Source organism: Macaca fascicularis, chromosome 2 (genome assembly GCF_037993035.2).
Source record: "Macaca fascicularis isolate 582-1 chromosome 2, T2T-MFA8v1.1".
Taxonomy (NCBI): domain Eukaryota; kingdom Metazoa; phylum Chordata; class Mammalia; order Primates; family Cercopithecidae; genus Macaca; species Macaca fascicularis.
The window spans coordinates 114,053,599-114,074,260 of NC_088376.1; the positions used below are offsets into that span (position 1 = coordinate 114,053,599).

Below are 20,662 nucleotides of genomic sequence, written 5' to 3' on the forward strand. Positions count from 1 at the left end.
TATCAAAATGTTTAGAATGCAGGAGAATCAGTACAAAGAGATAAATTTATAGTGATAAATATCTACACTTTAAAAAGATCTTGAATAAACAGTCCAGCTTTATGCCTCAATAAACTAGAAAAAGAAGAACTAACTAAGCCTAAAGTTAGCAGAAGGAAGGAAATGATAAGAATTACAGCAGAGATAGAGAATGGAAAACAATAGAAAAAAATAAAAAAGACGGTTTTTTGAAAAGAAACATAAAATCAAACTATTAGGTAGACTAAGAAAAAAGAGAGAAGACTCATAAATAAATTCAGAACCAAAAGAGGAGACATTACAGCTGATGCCACAGAGATGATGTAAGGGACTATTATGAATAATTATATGCCAGTAAATTGACAACCTAGAAGAAATGGATAAATTACTAGAAATATGCAACTTCACGAGACTGACCAAGAAGAAAGATAAAGCCTGAACAGACCAATAACAAATAAGGAGATTGAATCAGTAATCAAAAATCTCCCAACAGAGGAAATCCCAGGACCAGATGGCTTAACAGCTGAATTATACCAGGCATTTAGATAATTAATCCAATCCTTGTTAACGCTTACAAAAAACAGAAGGAGGAGCACTTCCAACTCATTTTATGAGGCCAGCATCACCATGATACCAAAGCAAGACAAAGACGCTAAAAGAAAAGATAATTTCAGGCCTCTATTCCTAAGAACATAGATGCAAAAACCCTCAAAAAAGTATTCAGAAACTGAATTCAGCAGCACACCAAAAGGATCATACATCAAATCAAGTAATCCTGGGACGCAAATATGGCTCAACATATACAAATTAATTGATGCAATATACCGCAATGGCAGAATTAAGGATAAAAATCATACGATCATCTCAATAGATGGGAGGAAAGCATTTGATAAAATCCAGCATCCTTTCATGATTTAAAAAAAAAAAAAAAAAGCCGGGTGAGGTGGCTCAAGCCTGTAATCCCAGCACTTTGGGAGGCCGAGACGGGCGGATCATGAGGTCAGGAGATTGAGACCATCCTGGCTAACCCGATGAAACCCCGTCTCTACTAAAAAATACAAAAAACTAGCCGGGCGAGGTGGCGGGCGCCTGTAGTTCCAGCTACTCGGGAGGCTGAGGCAGGGGAACGGTGTAAACCCAGGAGGCGGAGCTTGCAGTGAGCTGAGATCCAGCCACTGCACTCCAGCCTGGGCGACAGAGTGAGATTCCATCTCAAAAAAAAAAAAAAAAAAAAAAAAAAAAAAATTCAACAAATTAAGAATACAATGAATGTACTTCAGCATAATACAGGCTACATGTATGACAACCTCACAGCTTATATCATTCATATGCAGTGCTGAAGAGCTGATAGTTTTCTTCTGAGATCAGGAATAAGATAAGGATGCCTACTCTTGCCACTATTCAACACAGTACAGGTTGAATATCCCTTATCTGAAATGCTTGAGACTACAAGTGTTTTGGAATTTTTTGGACTTTGGAATATTTGCATATATGTAATGAGATATCTTGGAGATGGGACCCCAAGAAATTTTAGAATTTCTAAACATGAAATTCATTGATGTTTAGTGTACACTTTATACACATAGCCTGAAGGTAACTTTGTATAATATTTTAAATAATTTCATGCAGGAAACGAAGTTTGTTTACGTCAAACCTTCATGAAGCAAAGGTGCCATTATCTCAGCCATCCATGTGGGTAGTCTGGATTGTTTGGTGTCGTCATTATTCCTGACTCTGAATTTATATGCTAGCAATAAGCAATTATTTTCTTAAACTTACACATAAGTACTTAACAGTAAAAACTCTGACACGCCATTAATACAATGGAAAATAATGTGTTCAGGGTAACTGAGCAGCACAGCAGAATCACCAGAATACCTGTATCAGCTTTTAAACAACAGCAGCAACAAACAGTGGCAGGCTTTCAGTCTCTACTTACAATACTGTGTTTTGATTAAAAGGTTACTGTAGACTAGGCGCCGTGGCTCATGCCTGTGATCCCAGCACTTTGGGAGGCCAGGCAGGCAGATTCCTTGAGCTCAGGAGGTTGAGACCAGCCTGGGCAACATGGCAAGACCTTGTCTTTACAAAACATTCAAAAATTAGCCAGGTGTGGTGATGCATGCCTGTAGTCCCAGCTCCTCAGAAGGTTGAGGCGGGAGGATCGCTTGAGCCTGGGAGGTGGTGATTGCAGTGAGCTGAGATTGTACCACTGCACTCCAGCCTGGGTGAAAGAGTGAGACCCTGTCTCAGAAAGAAAGAAAGAAAAAGAAGATTACTGTATACTGTATTTTAATTGTTTCGTGAGAAGAAATACCAGAAGCAGTTGAGGGACCTGGAAGTTGGTCCTGTAGGGATGAGGAGGCATTATGCTGGTTCCTTTTTTAAATGGCTAGCTAACTTTATAGATCAGTTTTCTTTTGGGGACACTAAATACACTGTTCTGTACCAGTGTTTTGCCTGTGACCCATCATATGGGGTTAGGTGTGGAATTCTTCGCTTGTAATGTCATACTGGTGCTCAAAATTTTAGAATTTTGGAGCATTTTGGATTTTTGGATTAGGGATGTTCAGCCTATACTGAAAGTCCTAGCCAGAACAAATAGACAAGAAAAAGAATAAAAGGTATTCACATCAGAAAGGAAGAAGAAACATTATCTCTTGTTTTCAGAAACATGACCTTATGTGTAGAAAGCCCTAACAGGTCCACACACACACACCAAAAAAACCCCAATATTAGAACTAATAAACACATTCTGTAAAGTTGCAGGATAGAAAATCAACACACAAATATCAGCTGCATGTCTGTAATAAAGAACTATTTGAAATTAAGAAAATCCCATTTATAATAGCATCAAAAAGAATAAAATATTTAGGAGTGAAATTAACCAAGGAAATTGAAGATCCCTGCAATAAAAAAAATATACAACTTTGATGACAGAAATTCAAACAAACAAATGGGAAAGATATTTCATGTTCATGGATTGAAAAGAATAAGCTGGGTGTGGTAGCTTATACCTGTAATCCCTGCTACTGAGGAGGCTGAGGTGGGAGGATTGCTTGAGGCCAGGAGTTTGAGACCAGCCTGGGAAACACAGCTAGACCCTGTCTCTACCAAAAACAAAAACTAAATTACCTGCACATTGTTGTACACACCTGTAGTCCTAGGTACTCGGGAGGCAGAAGTGGGAGGATCACTTGAGCTTAAGAGTTTGAGGCTACAGTGTGCTGTGATTGCACCACTACACTCCAGTCCAGATTAAATAATAATATTTTTATGTGGCTTAAAACTAATATTCTGTTCAGTAAACATCAGCAGGCCAATTGATACAGGAGATTTATAGAATTATAGCACATTAGGGTTCTCCAAAGAAACAGAATCGATAGGATATATATAGATACATACATAAGAGGAGATTTAGTCTAGAAATTGGCCCACACTGTTATAGAGGGCAAGAAGTTCCATGATCTTCTGTCTGCAAGTTGGAAAACCGGGAAGGCCGGTGGTATAATTCAGTCTGAGTCAGAACCTGAGAAATGAGAGGCAAATGGAGGGCAGGAGAAGATCAATGTCTCAGCTCAAGCAGAGAGTGAATTGACCTTCCTCTGCCTTTTTATTCTTCTCAGGCCTTCAGCATGTTGTATAATACCCATCCATATTAGTTCTTCTTTACTCAGTCTGCTGGTTCAAATGCTAATCTCTTCCAGAGGTACCCAGAAGTAATGTTTTACTAGATATTTGTGCATCCCTTAGCCCAGTCAAGTTAACACATTAACCATCACATATAGCATTATATGAGTATAGATAACCACATATATTTTAATGAAAATAACAAGTGAAAATGTTTTAATTCTTATTAAATTTTTGGTTTTACACTTTGTGATGTAACAGTTTGATGGCAGTTCCTTGGGTTCGGGTCTAGGACTTAGTAATGCTCAATTTATTTGTTTCAGTTTTTTTTTTAATTTATTTTTTATTATTATTATACTTTAAGTTCTAGGGTACATGTGCATAATGTGCAGGTTTGTTACATATGTATACTTGTGCCATGTTGCTGTGCTGCACCCATCAACTCGTCAGCACCCATCAACTCGTCATTTACATCAGGTATAACTCCCAATGCAATCCCTCCCCCCTCCCCCCTCCCCATGATAGGCCCCGGTGTGTGATGTTCTCCTTCCCGAGTCCAAGTGATCTCAGTGTTCAGTTCCCACCTATGAGTGAGAACATGCAGTGTTTGGTTTTCTGTTCTTGTGATAGTTTGCTAAGAATGATGGTTTCCAGCTGCATCCATGTCCCTACGAAGGACACAAACTCATCCTCATCCTTTTTATGGCTGCATAGTATTCCATGGTGTATATGTGCCACATTTTCTTAATCCAGTCTGTCAGTGATGGACATTTGGGTTGATTCCAAGTCTTTGCTATTGTGAATAGTGCCGCAATAAACATACGTGTGCATGTGTCTTTATAGCAGCATGATTTATAATCATTTGGGTATATACCCAGTAATGGGATGGCTGGGTCATATGGTACATCTAGTTCTACATCCTTGAGGAATCGCCATACTGTTTTCCACAATGGTTGAACTAGTTTACAGTCCCACCAACAGTGTAAAAGTGTTCCTATTTCTCCACATCCTCTCCAGCACCTGTTGTTTCCTGAGTTCTTAATGATCGCCATTCTAACTGGTGTGAGATGGTATCTCATTGTGGTTTTGATTTGCATTTCTCTGATGGCCAGTGATGATGAGCATTTTTTCATGTGTCTGTTGGCTGTATGAATGTCTTCTTTTGAGAAATGTCTGTTCTGAGAAAAAAATTATAAATAGTTTCTGTCTACCTTATTCAGAGTAACATCTTCTTCAAAAGTAAAGGTTGACTTAGTCAAGAGGGTACAGAATTTCTTCATATAAAGTTTTTAAAAATAGATAAAACGAAACAATTTTTAAAGGGATATATTAAGTAGTTAAATTTAAAGGAACAAAAGGATACTAATTAAGAAGATGGTTACCTGTAGGAAGTTGAAAAGGATTATTATTAGAGAGGTGCACGTGAGACTCAACAGCAAAGGCCAGATGTGGTGTCCTGGAAACACAACTAGAAGACTTGTTGATGTTTGGGAGCCAGGCTCAGAGCAGAGTGTCTTTTGGAGGGAAGTCAAGGAATATGGTAATAGTCACAATCACAGAGCCCTTACTGGGTACTAGGCACAGTTAACCCCTGTAATAATCCTTGGTAGATGACCTTATTCTTTTTTCTTTTTGTAAATGGATGAGCCAATTGAGGCACACAAGTAGTTAGTAAATTTGCCTAAGGTACTGTAGTTGGCAGAGTTGATATAGAAAACCAACCATTCTGAATCTAAAGCCAATACCCTTTCCCACTGTGTTAGGCCATTCTTGCGTTGCTGTAAAGGAATGTCTGAGATTGGGTAATTTATAAAGAAAGAAGTTTAATTGGTTCACAGTTCTGCAGGGTGTACGAGCATGGCCTTGTATTTGCTCAGTTTCTGAGGAGGCCTCAAGGAGCTTTTACTCGTGTCAGAAGGCAAAATGGGAGCAGACACATCACATGGCAAGAGTGGGAGCAAGGTGGTTGGAGAGGTGCCATACACTTTTAAACAATCAGATCTTACATGAACTCACTCATCACCAAGGGGATGGGGCTAAGCCATTCATGAGGGCTACACCCCATGATCCAAACACCTGCCACTAGTCCTCACCTCCAATAGTAGGGATTACATCTCAACATGAGATTTGGAGGGGGCATTTGAACTATATCACCCACTATGCTCTATTATCTTTATATTAAAGAATTATGAAACTCCAGAGAAAGGATGAGTAGTAGGAAGGCAGGAAATGATGTGGATAAATTTCACAGGTTTGTTTGAAGTTCTCAGCTTTCTTTTTTCACGAGGTAAGACAGTCATTTAAAAGGACTAGAGTAGGCTGGGTGCAGTGGCTCATGCCTGTAATCCTAGCACTTTAAAAGACCAAGGCGGGTGGATTGCTTGAACCTGGGAGTTCAAGACAAGCCTGGGCAACATGGCAAGACCTTGTTTCTATAAAATGCAAAAATTTAGCTGGGCATGGTATGCCTATAGTCCCAGCGACTCGTGAGGCCAAGGTGGCAGCATCACTGGAGCCTGGGAAGTAAAGACTGCAGTGAGCCATGATTGTGCCACTGTATTCCAACCTAGGCAACAGAGCAAGACCCTGTCTAAAAAATGAATGAATGAATGGACTAAACTAGAGGTAGGAGTTAACGCAACATAATGCCTTTAATAGAGAATTCCTGGATGCCCTTGGAATTTCAGCTCTTTTCGTGTAAAAGGACTGAGCCTGCTGCATCTCTAGAGTTTGCATGCCAGTGTGCACCTTCCACTTTTTTCCTTTCTTTGCCTTAGCAGGGAGACTCAGATCTTGTAGGGGCTTGGTTGGCAGGGTAGCTACTATCATTTCTGCCTTGTATGTACTGTCACCAATGTGAAAGCTGTGAAGGGACAGATGCTATATGTAATCAAGAGACAGAGCTTTCCCTAGAGCATTCTTTTGCTGTGAAATGTGTGTCATTTCTCATCCACTCTAGGAATGAGATGTATAAATGGTCTAGCTTTTGTGTTGATTCTGAGAGGGATCATTGCACTAGTGCAGATTTGGCTGGTTCTATTTATTTAAAGTAATAAATAGCAGTGAGGGCTAAATTGAGACTCTGCTTAACTTTGTGACCCATAGCAACCCAATTGGGGTGGAGGATGGAGGAGGGCCTTTTATAGTAAGAATTACTCAGTTTCATCTTTTAAAAAAGTCAAAGATATATGTATATATGGATTTTTAAGTCATATATTACAGACTACTTGGTATTGAACAAATAGCTTTAAATTCCTGGCCCTATTTCTCCCCATTCCTGATTCTCACTCCACATTTTTTAAGCCCTTTTAGCTGTTTCTTCTGGTATTTTACATTTTTAAATAGTTATTTTAATGTATATCTTGATTTTTCTATTTAAGTTATAGTTCAGTGATCTCCTTATTATAGAAGATAGGAATTAAGCTCCGAATGCTCTTGTCCCTACATACATACTTTTACCCTTTCAGTACTTCCAAACTAGTTGTATCACTATTTTTTTTTTCCCCGTCTGGCGGAGTCTCACTCTGTCCCCCAGGCTGGAGTGCAGTGGTGCCATCTCTGCTCATGCCATTCTCCTGCCTCAGCCTCCCGAGTAGCTGGGACTACAGGCACCCGCCACCACTCCCAGCTAATTTTTTGTATATTTACTGGAGATGGGGTTTCACCATGTTAGCCAGGATGGTCTCGATCTCCTGACCTCGTGATCCACCTGCCTCGGCCTCCTGAAGTGCTGGGATTACAGGCGTGAGCCACCATGCCCGGCTGTATCACCATGTTTTGAACCAGTGTTTAGTTGTTACTGTGTCTGTGTAGCCACTTCACATATAGTGAATTAAGGTTACATTTCCTTTCTTGTGTAACTTTGTTTTTCTTATAGTTAATAATTGTTTCTCCTTTTTAATTTGCTTTATTTCCTCTGTTTTCTATGTTTCAATCTTGTGGCATAAATGAAAATCTTTGACTAGGTTCAAGAACTTCAGGTATTTTATCAGTTGAATTTTTTTTCTCAGTTATATCCTGCATGGACCCTGCCACCCTCTTTGTTACTCCAACCTGAGAATTTTCTTCGCTTCTCTCCTAGGTCCCTTTGTCTCTTAGGTTAAGTCAGTGTTGCTTTAATTCTTGGTTAACGGTTAACTTCCTCATTTGGTGAAGCACTTTCCCCATAGCTTCCTGAAAAAAAAAAAGAAAAGTGTGTGGGAGAATTTTTATTTCTGAGGTTTTACATATTTAAAATGTGTTAGCTTACCCTTACCTTTGATTGATAGTTTGGCTGGATATATACTTCTTTGTTACAAATAAGATGAAGAATTTTAAAAGCATTGGTTCATTATTTTCTAGCTTCCAGTGTTGTTGAGATGTTCCATGTCCTGTCCCAATGCCCTTCTAGTTCCTGATCCTTTTATTGACAAGTTGTTTTTTATGAAAAATTTAGTATTATCTCTTTGCCCCAGTGTTCTGAAATTTTACAATGATTTGATGTAGTTAGATTTTTTTCATTGGTAATTCTGGCTAATCAGCCAATTCTTTTAGCCTAAAAGCTAATTTCTTTCAATTCTGGGACATTTTATTTGTATTTCGTTTTTCGATACTTCCCTCCTCTTTGTTTTCACAGTCCTCTCTTCCTGGAACCCTTTGATTAGAATTGAACATCTTCAAATGATTCACTAATTTTCTTACATTTTGTCTCCCATTTATCTATTGGATTGCATTACCTTTTCATTCTACTTTCAGGCAGGATTCCTCAATTTTGTGTTTTATTATTTTACTGTTTTTTTAATATTAAATTACAACTACCCTGCTTTTAACTTCCAAAAGCCCTTTTGGGTTTTGGGTGTTAATGCCCCTTTATTATGCCCTATTCTTCTTTGGATGGATGTGCTATAATTTCTATGGTCTTATAAAATATTGTTTCTTTGAAATTTTCTTTTATTCTTGTCATTATGTCTGTTTCCTCCAATATCTATTTTTCTGATTGTTTTGTTCCCTTCATGTTGGAAGCCTTCCTTGTTATATGGTGTTCTTTGTCCATTCATATTTAAGAATGAGACATTAAAATGTTGACAGAAAGCTCTGTGAATTGGGCTAGTATTTATCAATTGGTGAACATTACTTTAGAGGGATTAGAATAGGGCTTGGCTTTTCATGGGAAAAGGTAGAGCAGCTGTCAATATTTCTGAATCTTTTCCCCTGGGCTGAGTTTTCCTAAAGAGGAATCTTCTCTGTTCTTTTTCATATGAAGGTATCAGCCTAGTTGTTAACATTTGGGGAGCTCGATGTGAAAAGGGCAGTGGGCAGGGGTTGGGGGTAAAAGGGGATAATACTTCTAGGCTTCAGAGGTTTCTGATAATACTTCTAGGTTTCTGATAATAGGTTTACTTCTAGGTTTCTTCAGAAGTTTCTGATAATACGTCAGAGGTTTCTGATAATACTTCTAGGCTTCAGAGGTTTCTGGTACCTCCAGAAGTAAGACGCTTGCTGTGTCTTATTGATTTCTTCCCTATTTCCCACCCTCCTCGCTTGTCTTCCTCCACCCTACTCTTAGGGCTTTTTAGTTTTCTATTCTTTGACAAGTCATCTGCTTTCCAGCTTTCACCTTTAATGTTTGGTAGAGTGGGTAGTTGTACATGGGAAAGATTGAGGCTGGCTTTTTATTCATCTCCCTAAGAAGAGATGCCTATGGACACATTAAGGACTGACTTTAAGTAGAGATTTGATCTATCCTGTGTAGTAGGAATGACTGTGAGCCTGAGAACGCCTCAGCTGTTTACTGCCCACTGTTAGGTAAGTCTACCTTGTTCAGTATTGTGAATGGATGCCCTTCACTTGGCATCTGTCCATCCATGAATGGATGACTTCAGCAACTACACCCTCCATTTTCATATCTCTAATATTTTTTGTTCCTTTCTACCTTTGGTGTTGTTCCTTTCTTATGAAGATCTGCTCTGTGGAATAGAAAGATTTTTACAAATCTTAGCTCTTCTGCAAATATGTGTGTTGTAAGAGAGGAATAGAGCTATAATGCTGTTTGTTATTTGGAATATCAACTCTATAATGGAGGATGTATTTGGGCTGGGGGTAGAGTGAGGATGACATCGTGGCCCTTGAAATGTGGAGGAGTTAGATGTGTGTGCCAAGGAAATAGATATTGTATAGGTACTTCCTCATATTAGTGAAGAGAAAAAGAATTTTCATATTGTTTCTTTGTGTTTTCATTTGTTGAAAATATGTGCTTGAAAGTCAGTGTAAATTAGTTTTGGTTTAAGTACTGTTTTGTTTCACAAAAATGTCTCTTTTTTACTCAGTTTCTATGTTGTTCGGCAACCTAAAATGAAAATTTAGATTCCTGGATTTAAAGATATTTTTAAAAATATCTATCTATCTATCTATCTATCTATCTATCTATCTATCTATCTATCTTTTGAGATGGAGTCTTGCTCTGTGCCTCGGGCTGGAGTGCAGTGGTGCGATCTCTGCTCACTGCAAGCTCTGCCTCCCAGGTTCGTGCCATTCTCCTGCCTCAGCCTCCTGAGTAGCTGGGACTACAGGCACCCGCCACCACGCCTGGCTAATTTTTTGTATTTTTAGTAGAGACAGGGTTTCACAGTGTTAGCCAGGATGATCTCGATCTCCTGACCTTGTGATCCACCCGCCTTAGCCTCCCAGAGTGCTGGGAGTACAGGTGTGAGCCACCGTGCCTGGCCGTTTAAAGGTATTTTTGACATAAAGGTCATTAGGGTTCCAACTACTGCAGTCTAGAAATTTTTTCATTATATTGGGTTGAGTTTCAGAATATAAGAAAACATTTAGAATAGGATTAGAGGTTACTTCATGAGAAGAGACTTGATTATTAGTAGTAATGAAAAAAGAATGCTGTTTTGGGAGTTTTGAATAAACTCAAGTTCTTAATGGTTAATTTGTTAAAAAGAAAGTGAGGAAAAACCCATCTACTTATGTATAAATAAAGGAATATTCAAAAAGAAAATGTAAAATAGGGAAGATCTGGTAATCTTCCCACAGCAACTTGAAATTTAAATGCAATGTTTAGCTTCTATTAAATTGATTTTGATATAAAGTTTTTAGTACTCATGGCCTCAGGACACTATTCTCTTTGAGGAGAGCATTATTTCTGATGTCATTTTTCTTTAATTAGATTTTTATGATGCTGTGTTAGTTTATATTAATTGGTCTTTAAGCATATGTAGTTTTAAAATAAAGGTAATATACTTTCTGGTGAATGCCCTACAACTTTGCTCATTTACTGACTTAGAGGCATCACTGTGGCATAACCTTTCTTTCCATACTGGGTTAAAAATAATTTAGGAAAAATTATCTTTAAAACATAAGCACTAAAACGTATTCTTGTTTTCTGCAGAGCTCCAGGGATTGTTTCACAACAATGAGGCAAATTGTACTTGGCGTGTGTTTGTAAAGTAGTTTAATCATTCTAAATTTATGGTTTCTGGTGACTGTTCAGTGTACTTTCCAAATAATCTGTGACTGATCTTGACAAATACTAGCCTGTAGAGTTTTTGGAGAGGCTGGATGTGTTGCTAAGATGAGCTATACAGGTTTCTTCTGCCCAACCTCCTCCTCATGGAATTTTCCTTTTATTTTAGTGGTGACAGGAAATAGGGATGATTGTGCCAGAAAACAAAACATGTAATGCCAACCTAATTATACTGTTATTTTAATCCACTGAGGAACAGGTCTCTAAGTAGAAAAGGATTGTTTATCCTGAGTGAGGTATTTAGCTGTTTTGTGGCATCAAATGATTCTAGGTGAATGTATGCTCTCATGCTAGTCACCCAGATTGCTCACCTTGAGTGATATATACTGTCTTATGCTAACAAACCCAAGAACACAGTGTGGTGTCGGAGCAATGTTGGTGGGGCCTCTGCTACTAGGGTCTCTGGTCAGAGAGGTCATTAGGTTGACCTGGAAAAAGAAATTAACACCACATTGGTTATAATAACAGTGCTGCTTTACTTAATCCATTTCATTCTTTGTGCATCTTTACACAATTGGTGTAGGGCAAGTAATTTCATCTTCATGTATTTGGAAACAACTGATTTTCTATTGTAAAAAAATGTGTAATTGTTTCAATTACCTACATAACAAACCATCCAAAGCTTAGTGGCTTAAAATAACTATATTTTTCATTCTTTTCTGGATATGGTGAACTCAGTTGTGCACTTTTCATTTAGGATTTCTCATTCTGTTGCAGTTGAATATTGGTAGGGGCTGTAGTCCTCTGAAGGCTCAGCGGGGCTAAGTATTCAAGACTGCTCACTCACACCATTGAAACTCCTTACTTATGGCCCCAGCTGCCAAGAACATGCATTCCAAAACGCAGGAATCAGAGGCAGCCAGATTAGTTAAAGGCTGAGAACTGGCCTAGCTCGCTGCTGCCATGTCTGTTGGTCAGAGCATTCTCAGGGCCTGCCCAGATTCAAAACTGTGGAGAAATAGACTCCATGTCATGCTGGAAGAGTATCAAAGTGACATTGCAAAAGACCACTTGGCATGGGAGATATTGTAGTTGTCTTTGGAAAATGCAATCTGTGAAGCTCTTGATTAAAAAAAAAACATGTACAATGTCTTAAAAAACTGCATTTGTATATTCTTGCATAGATACTGTATGTGTGTATATGTGGCATAGATATTGTATATGTGTATTGTGCATTTATGTATTATTATGTGTGTATATGTACATGTATATGCATTAATATTCACATAGATAATACATATATGCCATGTTAGTTTGTTGGGCTGCTATAACAAAATTTTCTAAGTTGAGCAGTCTATAAGCAACAGAAGTTTATTTATCACATTTCTGGAGGCCTAGAAGTCCAGGATCAAGGAATTGGCAGATTCAGTGTCTGGTGGGGGTCCACTTCCTCATGGTTTGCACCTTCTTGCTATGGCTTCACGTGGGAGAGGGGATGAAAAAACCTTCCCCTTGGGCCTATTTTATTTTTTAAGGTAACAAATACAAATATTTAATTAAATATTAATAGGAAATTTGTCTGTGTGTATACATATATATGTATAAAATAATTACATATATATGTATATATGTATAAAATCATTTTAACTTTTCTTGTAGATCCGGGGGTACATGTGTAGGTTTGTTACATGGGTATATTGCATGATTCTGACATTTGGGATACGAATAATCCCCTTGCACAGGTAGTGAACATAGTACCTAACAGGTAATTTTTTCAACCCTTGTACTTCACCCTCTCCCCACCTCTAATAGTCCCCAGTGTCTGTTGCTGTTGTCTTTATGTTCATGAGTGCCCAGTGTTTAGCTCCCACTTGTAAATGAGAACATTCGGTGTTTGTTTTTCTGTTTCTGCATTAATTTTCTTAGGATAATGCCTTTGGGCCTATTTTATAAGGGCACTAATCCCATTCATGAGGGCTTGGCCTTTATGACCTAATCATCTCCCAAATAGTTTCACCTCCTAATACCATTTCCTTGAGGGTTGGGATTTCAACGTATGAATTTGTTGAGGGGGAAACACAGACATTTGGACCATAGCACACATGTACATGAATACACATGATGCCTCATTATCAGTATACTTCATTAGACTTGGCTAGAAAAAAAAACCACACACGCACACACCCCACATTACTTTTAATTAGTTTTCACAAATCTCAAAACTACCTAGCAATGAAACTAACTTTCCGGTCAATTCGATTTACCACTCCATAAGAGACTGTTTTATATTGTTTCCTCTATTCTCAAATCTCAAATACCCCTTCCCACTCTATTCACTCCCAGCTTATGATGTTGCTTTTTATTTCTCTGGGAATAAAGCAGTCAGAGAAAAATTTTAGTTCTCTTATTACCAGATCTACCAGCTACCTGTTTCACTACCCATATTCTGTATCTTTCCTCTCTGTGAGGAAATAGGTGACACAGAGTATCAAGCCTCTTACCTAAATCAAACCCTCCCTTTTTTTCCTCAGGATCCATCTCTTCATGTCTAGTCAAGGATTTAACAGCTGCATCATCACATTTTCTCTCTCTACTAGATTACTCCCTTCAAAATTTAGTTTGAAATTTTGTCAAATCTTTAAAAAACCCTTCCTTAACCACACAGTCACATTCTGTTACCTCATTTCTCTGCTTTTAGTTACTGCAGATTCTTCAAAAGAGTTGTCTGTGCTCTTTCTCCACTTCTTCCTCTCACCATCTCACTCAAACTCACTCCAACAATTTCATTGAAACTGTTCCTGTAGAGGTCAGTGACAGCCACCACAATGCCAAATCCCCTGGCCAATTCTAAGTTCATATTTATTTAACCGCCCGCCAATGCACTTGACAAAGTCCTCCTTAAAATCCAATTTTCATTTGGCTTTCATGACACATACTCTCCTGCTTTTCCTCTCACCTCACTGCTTACTCCTTTTTGGTTTCCTCTGCTAAATACTTCTCACTTTCCTAACCTCTGAATGTTGGAAATCAATGTCGGACTTAGCATGTCCAAAATTAAACTTAGTTTCCTTCTTCCAGACATGCTTTCCAGGCCACAAAACAAGAGTGATACTTCATTAGACTCGGCTAGAAAAAGAAACCACACACACACACACACCCACACACCCACCCACCCACCCATTACTTTTAATTAGTTTTCACAAATGATACTGTGTTCATAACCCACATCTAGTCTATCAGCAAATTCTGACACCTCTACCTACAAAACATGTCAAAACTCCAAGCCCTTCTTAACATCAGCATTCTTACCTTCATCCAAGCAGCTGTTATGCTGTAAATTGTTGCACTAAATAGCCTCCTGACTAGAATCCCTGCCTTCCTCTTTGCCTTTTTATGGTTTATCTTCAATAGAGCACTCAAGAGTGATGCTTTCAAGACTTACACATCACTCCTCTTCTCCAGATCTCCAGTGACTTCCCATCTTGCTTAGAATAAAAGCCAAAGCCCTAAAGGTGGTTTACAAAATCTCCATTTAACCTGGTCCCTGCGCCTCTCTGCGTCATCGTTCTTCCCTTTGTTCACTTCGCTCAAGACACACTTACCCTGTTCTTCCTGAACATGCCACGTTGACTTCCACCTCAAGGCCTTTACACTTGTTTCTTATGCCTGAAAAACGTCCCCAGTTTCCTTAAATGTTGCCACCTTACTTCATTCAGTTGTATTCTCAAAATTCAGCTCCCAAAAAGTCTTTCCCTGACAACTCCACCTAAAGCAGTACCTTCCCCAATTCCCCAACCAGCCTACCCTTGGCCACTCGATTTTTTTTTATAATTTATTACCATCATTAATGATTTGCCTATTGCCTGCTCTCTAGAACGAAAGTGCTATGAGAGCAGGGACTTTTGATAGCAACAAGGTGTTAGATAGAACTCAGCAGGTGCCGCACAAGCATCTGTTAATTGGATGAATGAATGAATGCTTGTGGATGTATACATGCAATGGACTATCATATAGGCTTTGATGGGAAAAAATAATTCAAACTTTCTGTTTTATACTTAAACAGGTGACTTTGTTTTATCAATAAGAAATGTTTGTGTTGGAAACAAATATCACATTGCCTTTATTGCTTAATCTTCAAGATTCCAGTTTTCCAGATGATATAGTTTGCTTAGGCTTTGCTGATTTTTGAGCTGGCAGGAATTTGTGAGTTCTCACCTTTTGCCAGCATTGTGTACCATCAGGATGCTTAACTTTTCTTCATCGGTTAAAGAAAGGAGAAGTTAGAGTGTATGATTCCTAACATCTTCTAGTTTAAAATAATTTCTCTTTAAGATGGATCTTTAAAAGTCTAATGGGGCCGGGCATGGTGGCTCATGCCTCTAATGCCAGCATTTTAGGGGGCTGAGGCAGGAGGATTACTTAGGCCTGAGAGTTTGAGATCAGCCTGGGCAACTTATCAATACCCTATCTCAAAAAAAAAAAAAAAAAAAAAAAAACCAAACAAACAAACAAAAAACATTAGCCAGGCCTGTAATCCCAGCCATTCAGGAGACTGAATTGGGATATTGCTCAAGCCCAGGAGATGGAGACTGCAGTGAGCTATGATTATATTGATCCTGTCTCTTAATAGAAAAAAGTCTCATTAGATGATTTCTAAGTAGTGTGATATTCTAAATGCTTTCATTATAAGGTCACTGCCACCTCAAAACACTGGCTGATTCTACTGTTTTGTGATTTGCTTTGTAGCTAATTTTATTTATAGCTTCTTTGACTTGAGTTTATTTTGGCAAACATCTTTTTTAGGGTAAATCTCATACAGATATTCTACTAACATCTTAATCTGCCTTCAGAAGCATTATTTATAGATCGGTTACATCCGAAGAATTTTAATTATACGGAAACCAAAAGATTCTAAAATCAGGATTTCACATATCAGCAAATAGGACTTGAGTTTTTAAATTCATATGTTATTTTTAAGTACATCTTTTTTCTGAAGCATCTGTTCTCATGACACTTACATTTTTCTACTTTTAAGGTTAAAAACCACTATAATGTCCATAATTAAGTTTGTTAAGATGTTTCCATTTAACTCTTACAAAGGTGACAATTTTTATTAAACGGAAAAGACTGGAAATCTGTTACACCAAAGGGAGTCGGGGAACGACACACTGTTTAGAAAAGCTAATTAGAAAATTAGATGAGGCCTAGAAATCAGGAGTGAATTTCACTCCAGGGACTGTGGCTTTATATTGAAACTTCAGTTGCTTCAAAATAGGGCAAATGATTCTTCCTCTCCCAACTTGGATATCCCTCCTGGAGAAACCAGAGTTATTGCTGGATGGTTGAAATTTTTGCTTTTATGTGAACTGCAATTTCTATGAGGGAAAACAGCTCTGGGCTCCTGTGTAACATTCTGTTCTAAGTTTAGTAACTTTGATTTCCTAAAGAAGTGAATAATCTAGGATGTGGTAGAGATAAATGCTACTTTTGCATGATCCAGATCAATTATGTTACTTTCTTAGATGTCACTATGTAGAGATTTTTGGATAGAAGGAGGTAATGACTTTCAGACTTTAAAATTAAGTTCCTCTTTATGTTACCTTAGTGGTTCAGAGAAATGAGCACTATTCACAGTTTAACTATTTCTCTTTTTCTTTTCATTCCTTTTCCATATCTCTTGTATTTCATCCAACACCAAAAATGCCCTTTCAGAAACACAAAGTAGATCTTTTCTACAAACTACGCCATGTGATGAATGAACTTATTGACCTGCGAAGGCAGCTACTGTCTGGTCACCTGACTCAGGATCAGGTGCGGGAGGTTAAGCGGCACATCACCGTGCGCCTGGACTGGGGTAATGAGTAAGTATGAAAATTGTTTGGGTATCTCTAAGTTTCACTTGTGGTAACTCACTCTTCAGGGAGTTTGCACCTATACAAAGCTTCTCTTTAATGATTCGAAGACGATGTTACATTCTTCACTAAGCTTTTATCATTTTTGGTAGGAACAGTTATTTGTCCTAGTTAGCAAAGGGTACTCACTGGTTCTAGTTGCTGAACCTCTTTCAGCCTCTGTTTTTGCTTCTGGAAAGAAGAGGTAAATAATACGACTAGATTATCCTATAAAGTTAAATTTCTTTGACCTCAGATTTCTTGATTCTATACCTCCTAATCAGAATACACTTAAAAAATTTTTATTGCTTTCTTCAAACGTGAATTTGGTGTCCTTTACATTTTATAGCCATACAATGAATCTGAATGAGCATAACCTACAAATGGAAACTGTCTACATTTGTACTTCAGAATATTTTTAACTACCTTGTCATTCAGTAATAGTCTTGCATTTATGAAATGACTATGATTTGCTATTGCCATCCAAGTACAATTTGAAGACTTTGGTATGGGAAGTTAGGGTATAATTTTCAATTGATATAATTGATATATTATATCCATAATTGATATAATAATATAATTTTATAATTGATATAAATGTCAGGTGCTTTTGTCTCATTCTCTTAAAATTGGGTCCACTGAACTTTTAAGTGACCAGGTTGCCTCTACTTAAAATATGCATTGCCTTAAGTATATTTAAACGTGTGTCTTCAGCTCCTTATCCTTTTTGGGAGGGGTCCACCAATAAATGAGATCTATGAGCCCATTTCTGGAAGCCGGAAAGTAGATGAAAGATTAATGACAGAGTAAGTCCATTATATGTGGAGGAAACCTTAGTTAATGAGAGAGTCAGTCTGCCTCACAGCTTCCAGAATCATGGAAGGTGGGATAGGCCTTGAAGCTTTGTAAAGGGTTTGGCTTAAAAGAGTGTCTAGGGAACAGTCTACCCCAGTCAATGAGCAGAAAGCCTGGCCAGGTATTTCCTCTTGGAAAACTGGGCAACAGGGGTATGAACTGGGACTTTGCAAAACCCTCCACATTCTGGCATTTAAGGACTTTAAAGTATAATGAGCAGATTGCTCCCACTTAGCAGAAAGGGAAACTTGCCAGTCACCTACCCATGTACAAAAAAACTCTGCATTTCTTCTGCTGTCTTTTAAGTTTGAATGGACAATCAAGTATCACCAGATGTTTGAAGAAACGCTTCTACAGGAAAGAGAGAGACGAAGATTAACAAAACACCTGTGCCCAAAGAAAGTAAACTGTCCCCAGAGCAAATTGAGATGATAAAGTACTTTAAAATAAAACAAAACAAAAACACTTTAATATCCTCAAATAGAATCTAGAAGATCTATTATGTAGAATAAGATGCCATGTAAAAGAAATGGAGAATGTAATTTCCAAAATAAAATACTCAGAGAAGATAAATTTTATGTAATCTCTAGGAAAATAAAACAAATATATAGGCAATACATGAGGAAAGAAGTTCAATACAAAGGCTCTACCCAGGGAGGTCCAATATCAAACATTTTGCCTTCCAGAAAAAGAACAGAGGAAATTCTAAAGGAATAATAGAGAATTTGTCAGAGCCAAAAAAACAGGAATCTTAAGATTGAAAGGGCCCCACCAGATGCTTATAATAAATGGGAAAACAAAACAAAACAAAAAAAACTCACAGCGAGGCACATTAAGATACCTTAGTATTCTAGGAATGAAGAGAAGACTATTTAAGAGTTTTAAAGAGAAAAATAGTTCCTCTCACAAAAGTGTAAGAATCATACTGTCCTCAAAAGTTTTATCATTAACTGGGTGCTAGAAGATAATGAAATAATATCTTCAGAGTTCTGTAGGGAAATGATTTGCCAGCCAGAGTTTTATTTTAAAATACCCAACCATCTAATTAAGTGAGAGGGGACACAAAGCCATAAAGCCATTTTTAGATGTTCAGGGATGCACAGAAGTTACCTCTCATGACCCCTTCTTAAGAAGGGACTTGAGGATGTGCTCCTGCAAAGTAGAATAAATCAGGAAAGAGGAAACATGGAATCTAATAAACAGTGGATCACACCCAAATTCTTACTGTTCGTCAGTAGAAAAGAGAAAATATAACACTAAATTGGTTATTTGTGACCTTTTTGAAGCCACAACATTCTATCCTTGTTTGTTTTGTTTAATTATACCCTCTCACGACTGTTAGTAGGATTGCTTGGCATCTACCACAGACCACCTTCTATAATAGTATATAACATGAATTTAGGTGTACCATAGATCAGTGTTCTCTAAATCTAACTTTGGGGAATAAAAATTTAGTAAAATACAGTATGTTGATGTGCAGCATAGCTACTGATTCTGCCTCTTCAAATGCAAACATTTTTATGTTATAAAATTATGTCACTGTTTTTATTTTTAAGTCAATGATAAGAATACAGAAATTGCAAATACAACATTACTGTGTGGCAAGCAAATTGGTCACACTTGAATTGACACTAATAAATGTGTAATTCATTATGTTGCAGTTTAACTGCCACTATAGATTCCAGTAAATAGAATTATTTCAGAACTATGAGTACCTATACCTCTTTATTATGAAACTTGAAAAACAAACCAATCTGATTTTGCAATCAAATCTGAAAATATATAGATGATAGCTTAGAAACAAGTTCAAATTGTACTGGAAAAAGGCTCAGAACATTATAAATACCTCCCAGTAAATTACAGGGCTATTCCAATTTCATGACTAACTTTTTCTCAATGAAATGTGTGTGTGTGTGTGTGTGTGTCTGTCTGTCTGTCTGTCTGTGAGTTGGAGGGGTATGTATATGCATATTTTAATAAGCAAAGGTAAAAAACACAGTTCCACTCCCCTCCCTACTTTTCTTCTCCCTCTTTCCTATTTCTCCTTTTCTCCCTTCCCTACTTTCCATCTTCTTTCTTTTTTTCCCCTTTCTTCCTCCCCTTGCACTTCTTTCCCTCCACCCCTGTCTTCCTTTTTTTTCTTGTTTCCTCCTTTCCTTCAGTGGAAAATATAGTCACTTAAAAACCTAAATAAGAACTTTGCAGGTGTGTCATTATTGAAAGGAAAAAACATGTCGCACCAAAACTGATAGGACTCTTCTTTCTGGTTTCTCCTTGAGCTTACTTTTTTAAAATTTTTCTTCCTATTTTGAAAGAAAAGATGGCATATTGTAAAAACAAAGTCATTTTATACCATTAGGTTATGTAAAATAGACTGTTCTACACAAAAGCTGAGAACAGATGACTATAACCATTGTTCCCATTTTATTCTGATAGTTCCACACTTCTTGTTCCACCACACTTTTATAAATGCCATAAAACCTTGAAGTTTAGCACATTAACATGTTGAATCATTGTTTGCCAAATGTATTTTAATGTTTTAATAGATGTAATTAAATATATGATTTTAAACTTGTTATGTCTTTAAGCTCTTACACAGACATTATAGCTCTGCCCTTTCAGACTCTATTTCACAAACTACTATTTGTTATTAGTAGTGTATTGATTAAATATGTCTACATCACTGTGGCAAGTACATGGTCTCACTTCATGCACTGTTGAAATGAAATGCTACTATGCCTTGGCTGGGCGTGGTGGCTCACACCTGTAATCCCAGCACTTTGGGAGGCCAAGGTCAGGAGATGGAGACCACCTTGGC

The 20,662-nt window shown here is 37.7% G+C and overlaps 1 protein-coding gene across 17 annotated transcripts in view; it reads left to right on the plus strand.

Moving 5' to 3' along the window:
* DOCK3 (dedicator of cytokinesis 3) overlaps window positions 1–20,662 on the plus strand; it is a 687,722-nt gene that overhangs the window by 341,573 nt on the left and 325,487 nt on the right. For all 17 annotated transcript variants that reach the window (XM_005547251.5, XM_005547256.5, XM_005547252.5 and 14 more), the window contains exon 6: window positions 16,811–16,959. In XM_005547251.5, the coding sequence (XP_005547308.1) occupies window positions 16,811–16,959 (149 nt within the window). The remainder of the gene's footprint in view (window positions 1–16,810; window positions 16,960–20,662) is intronic.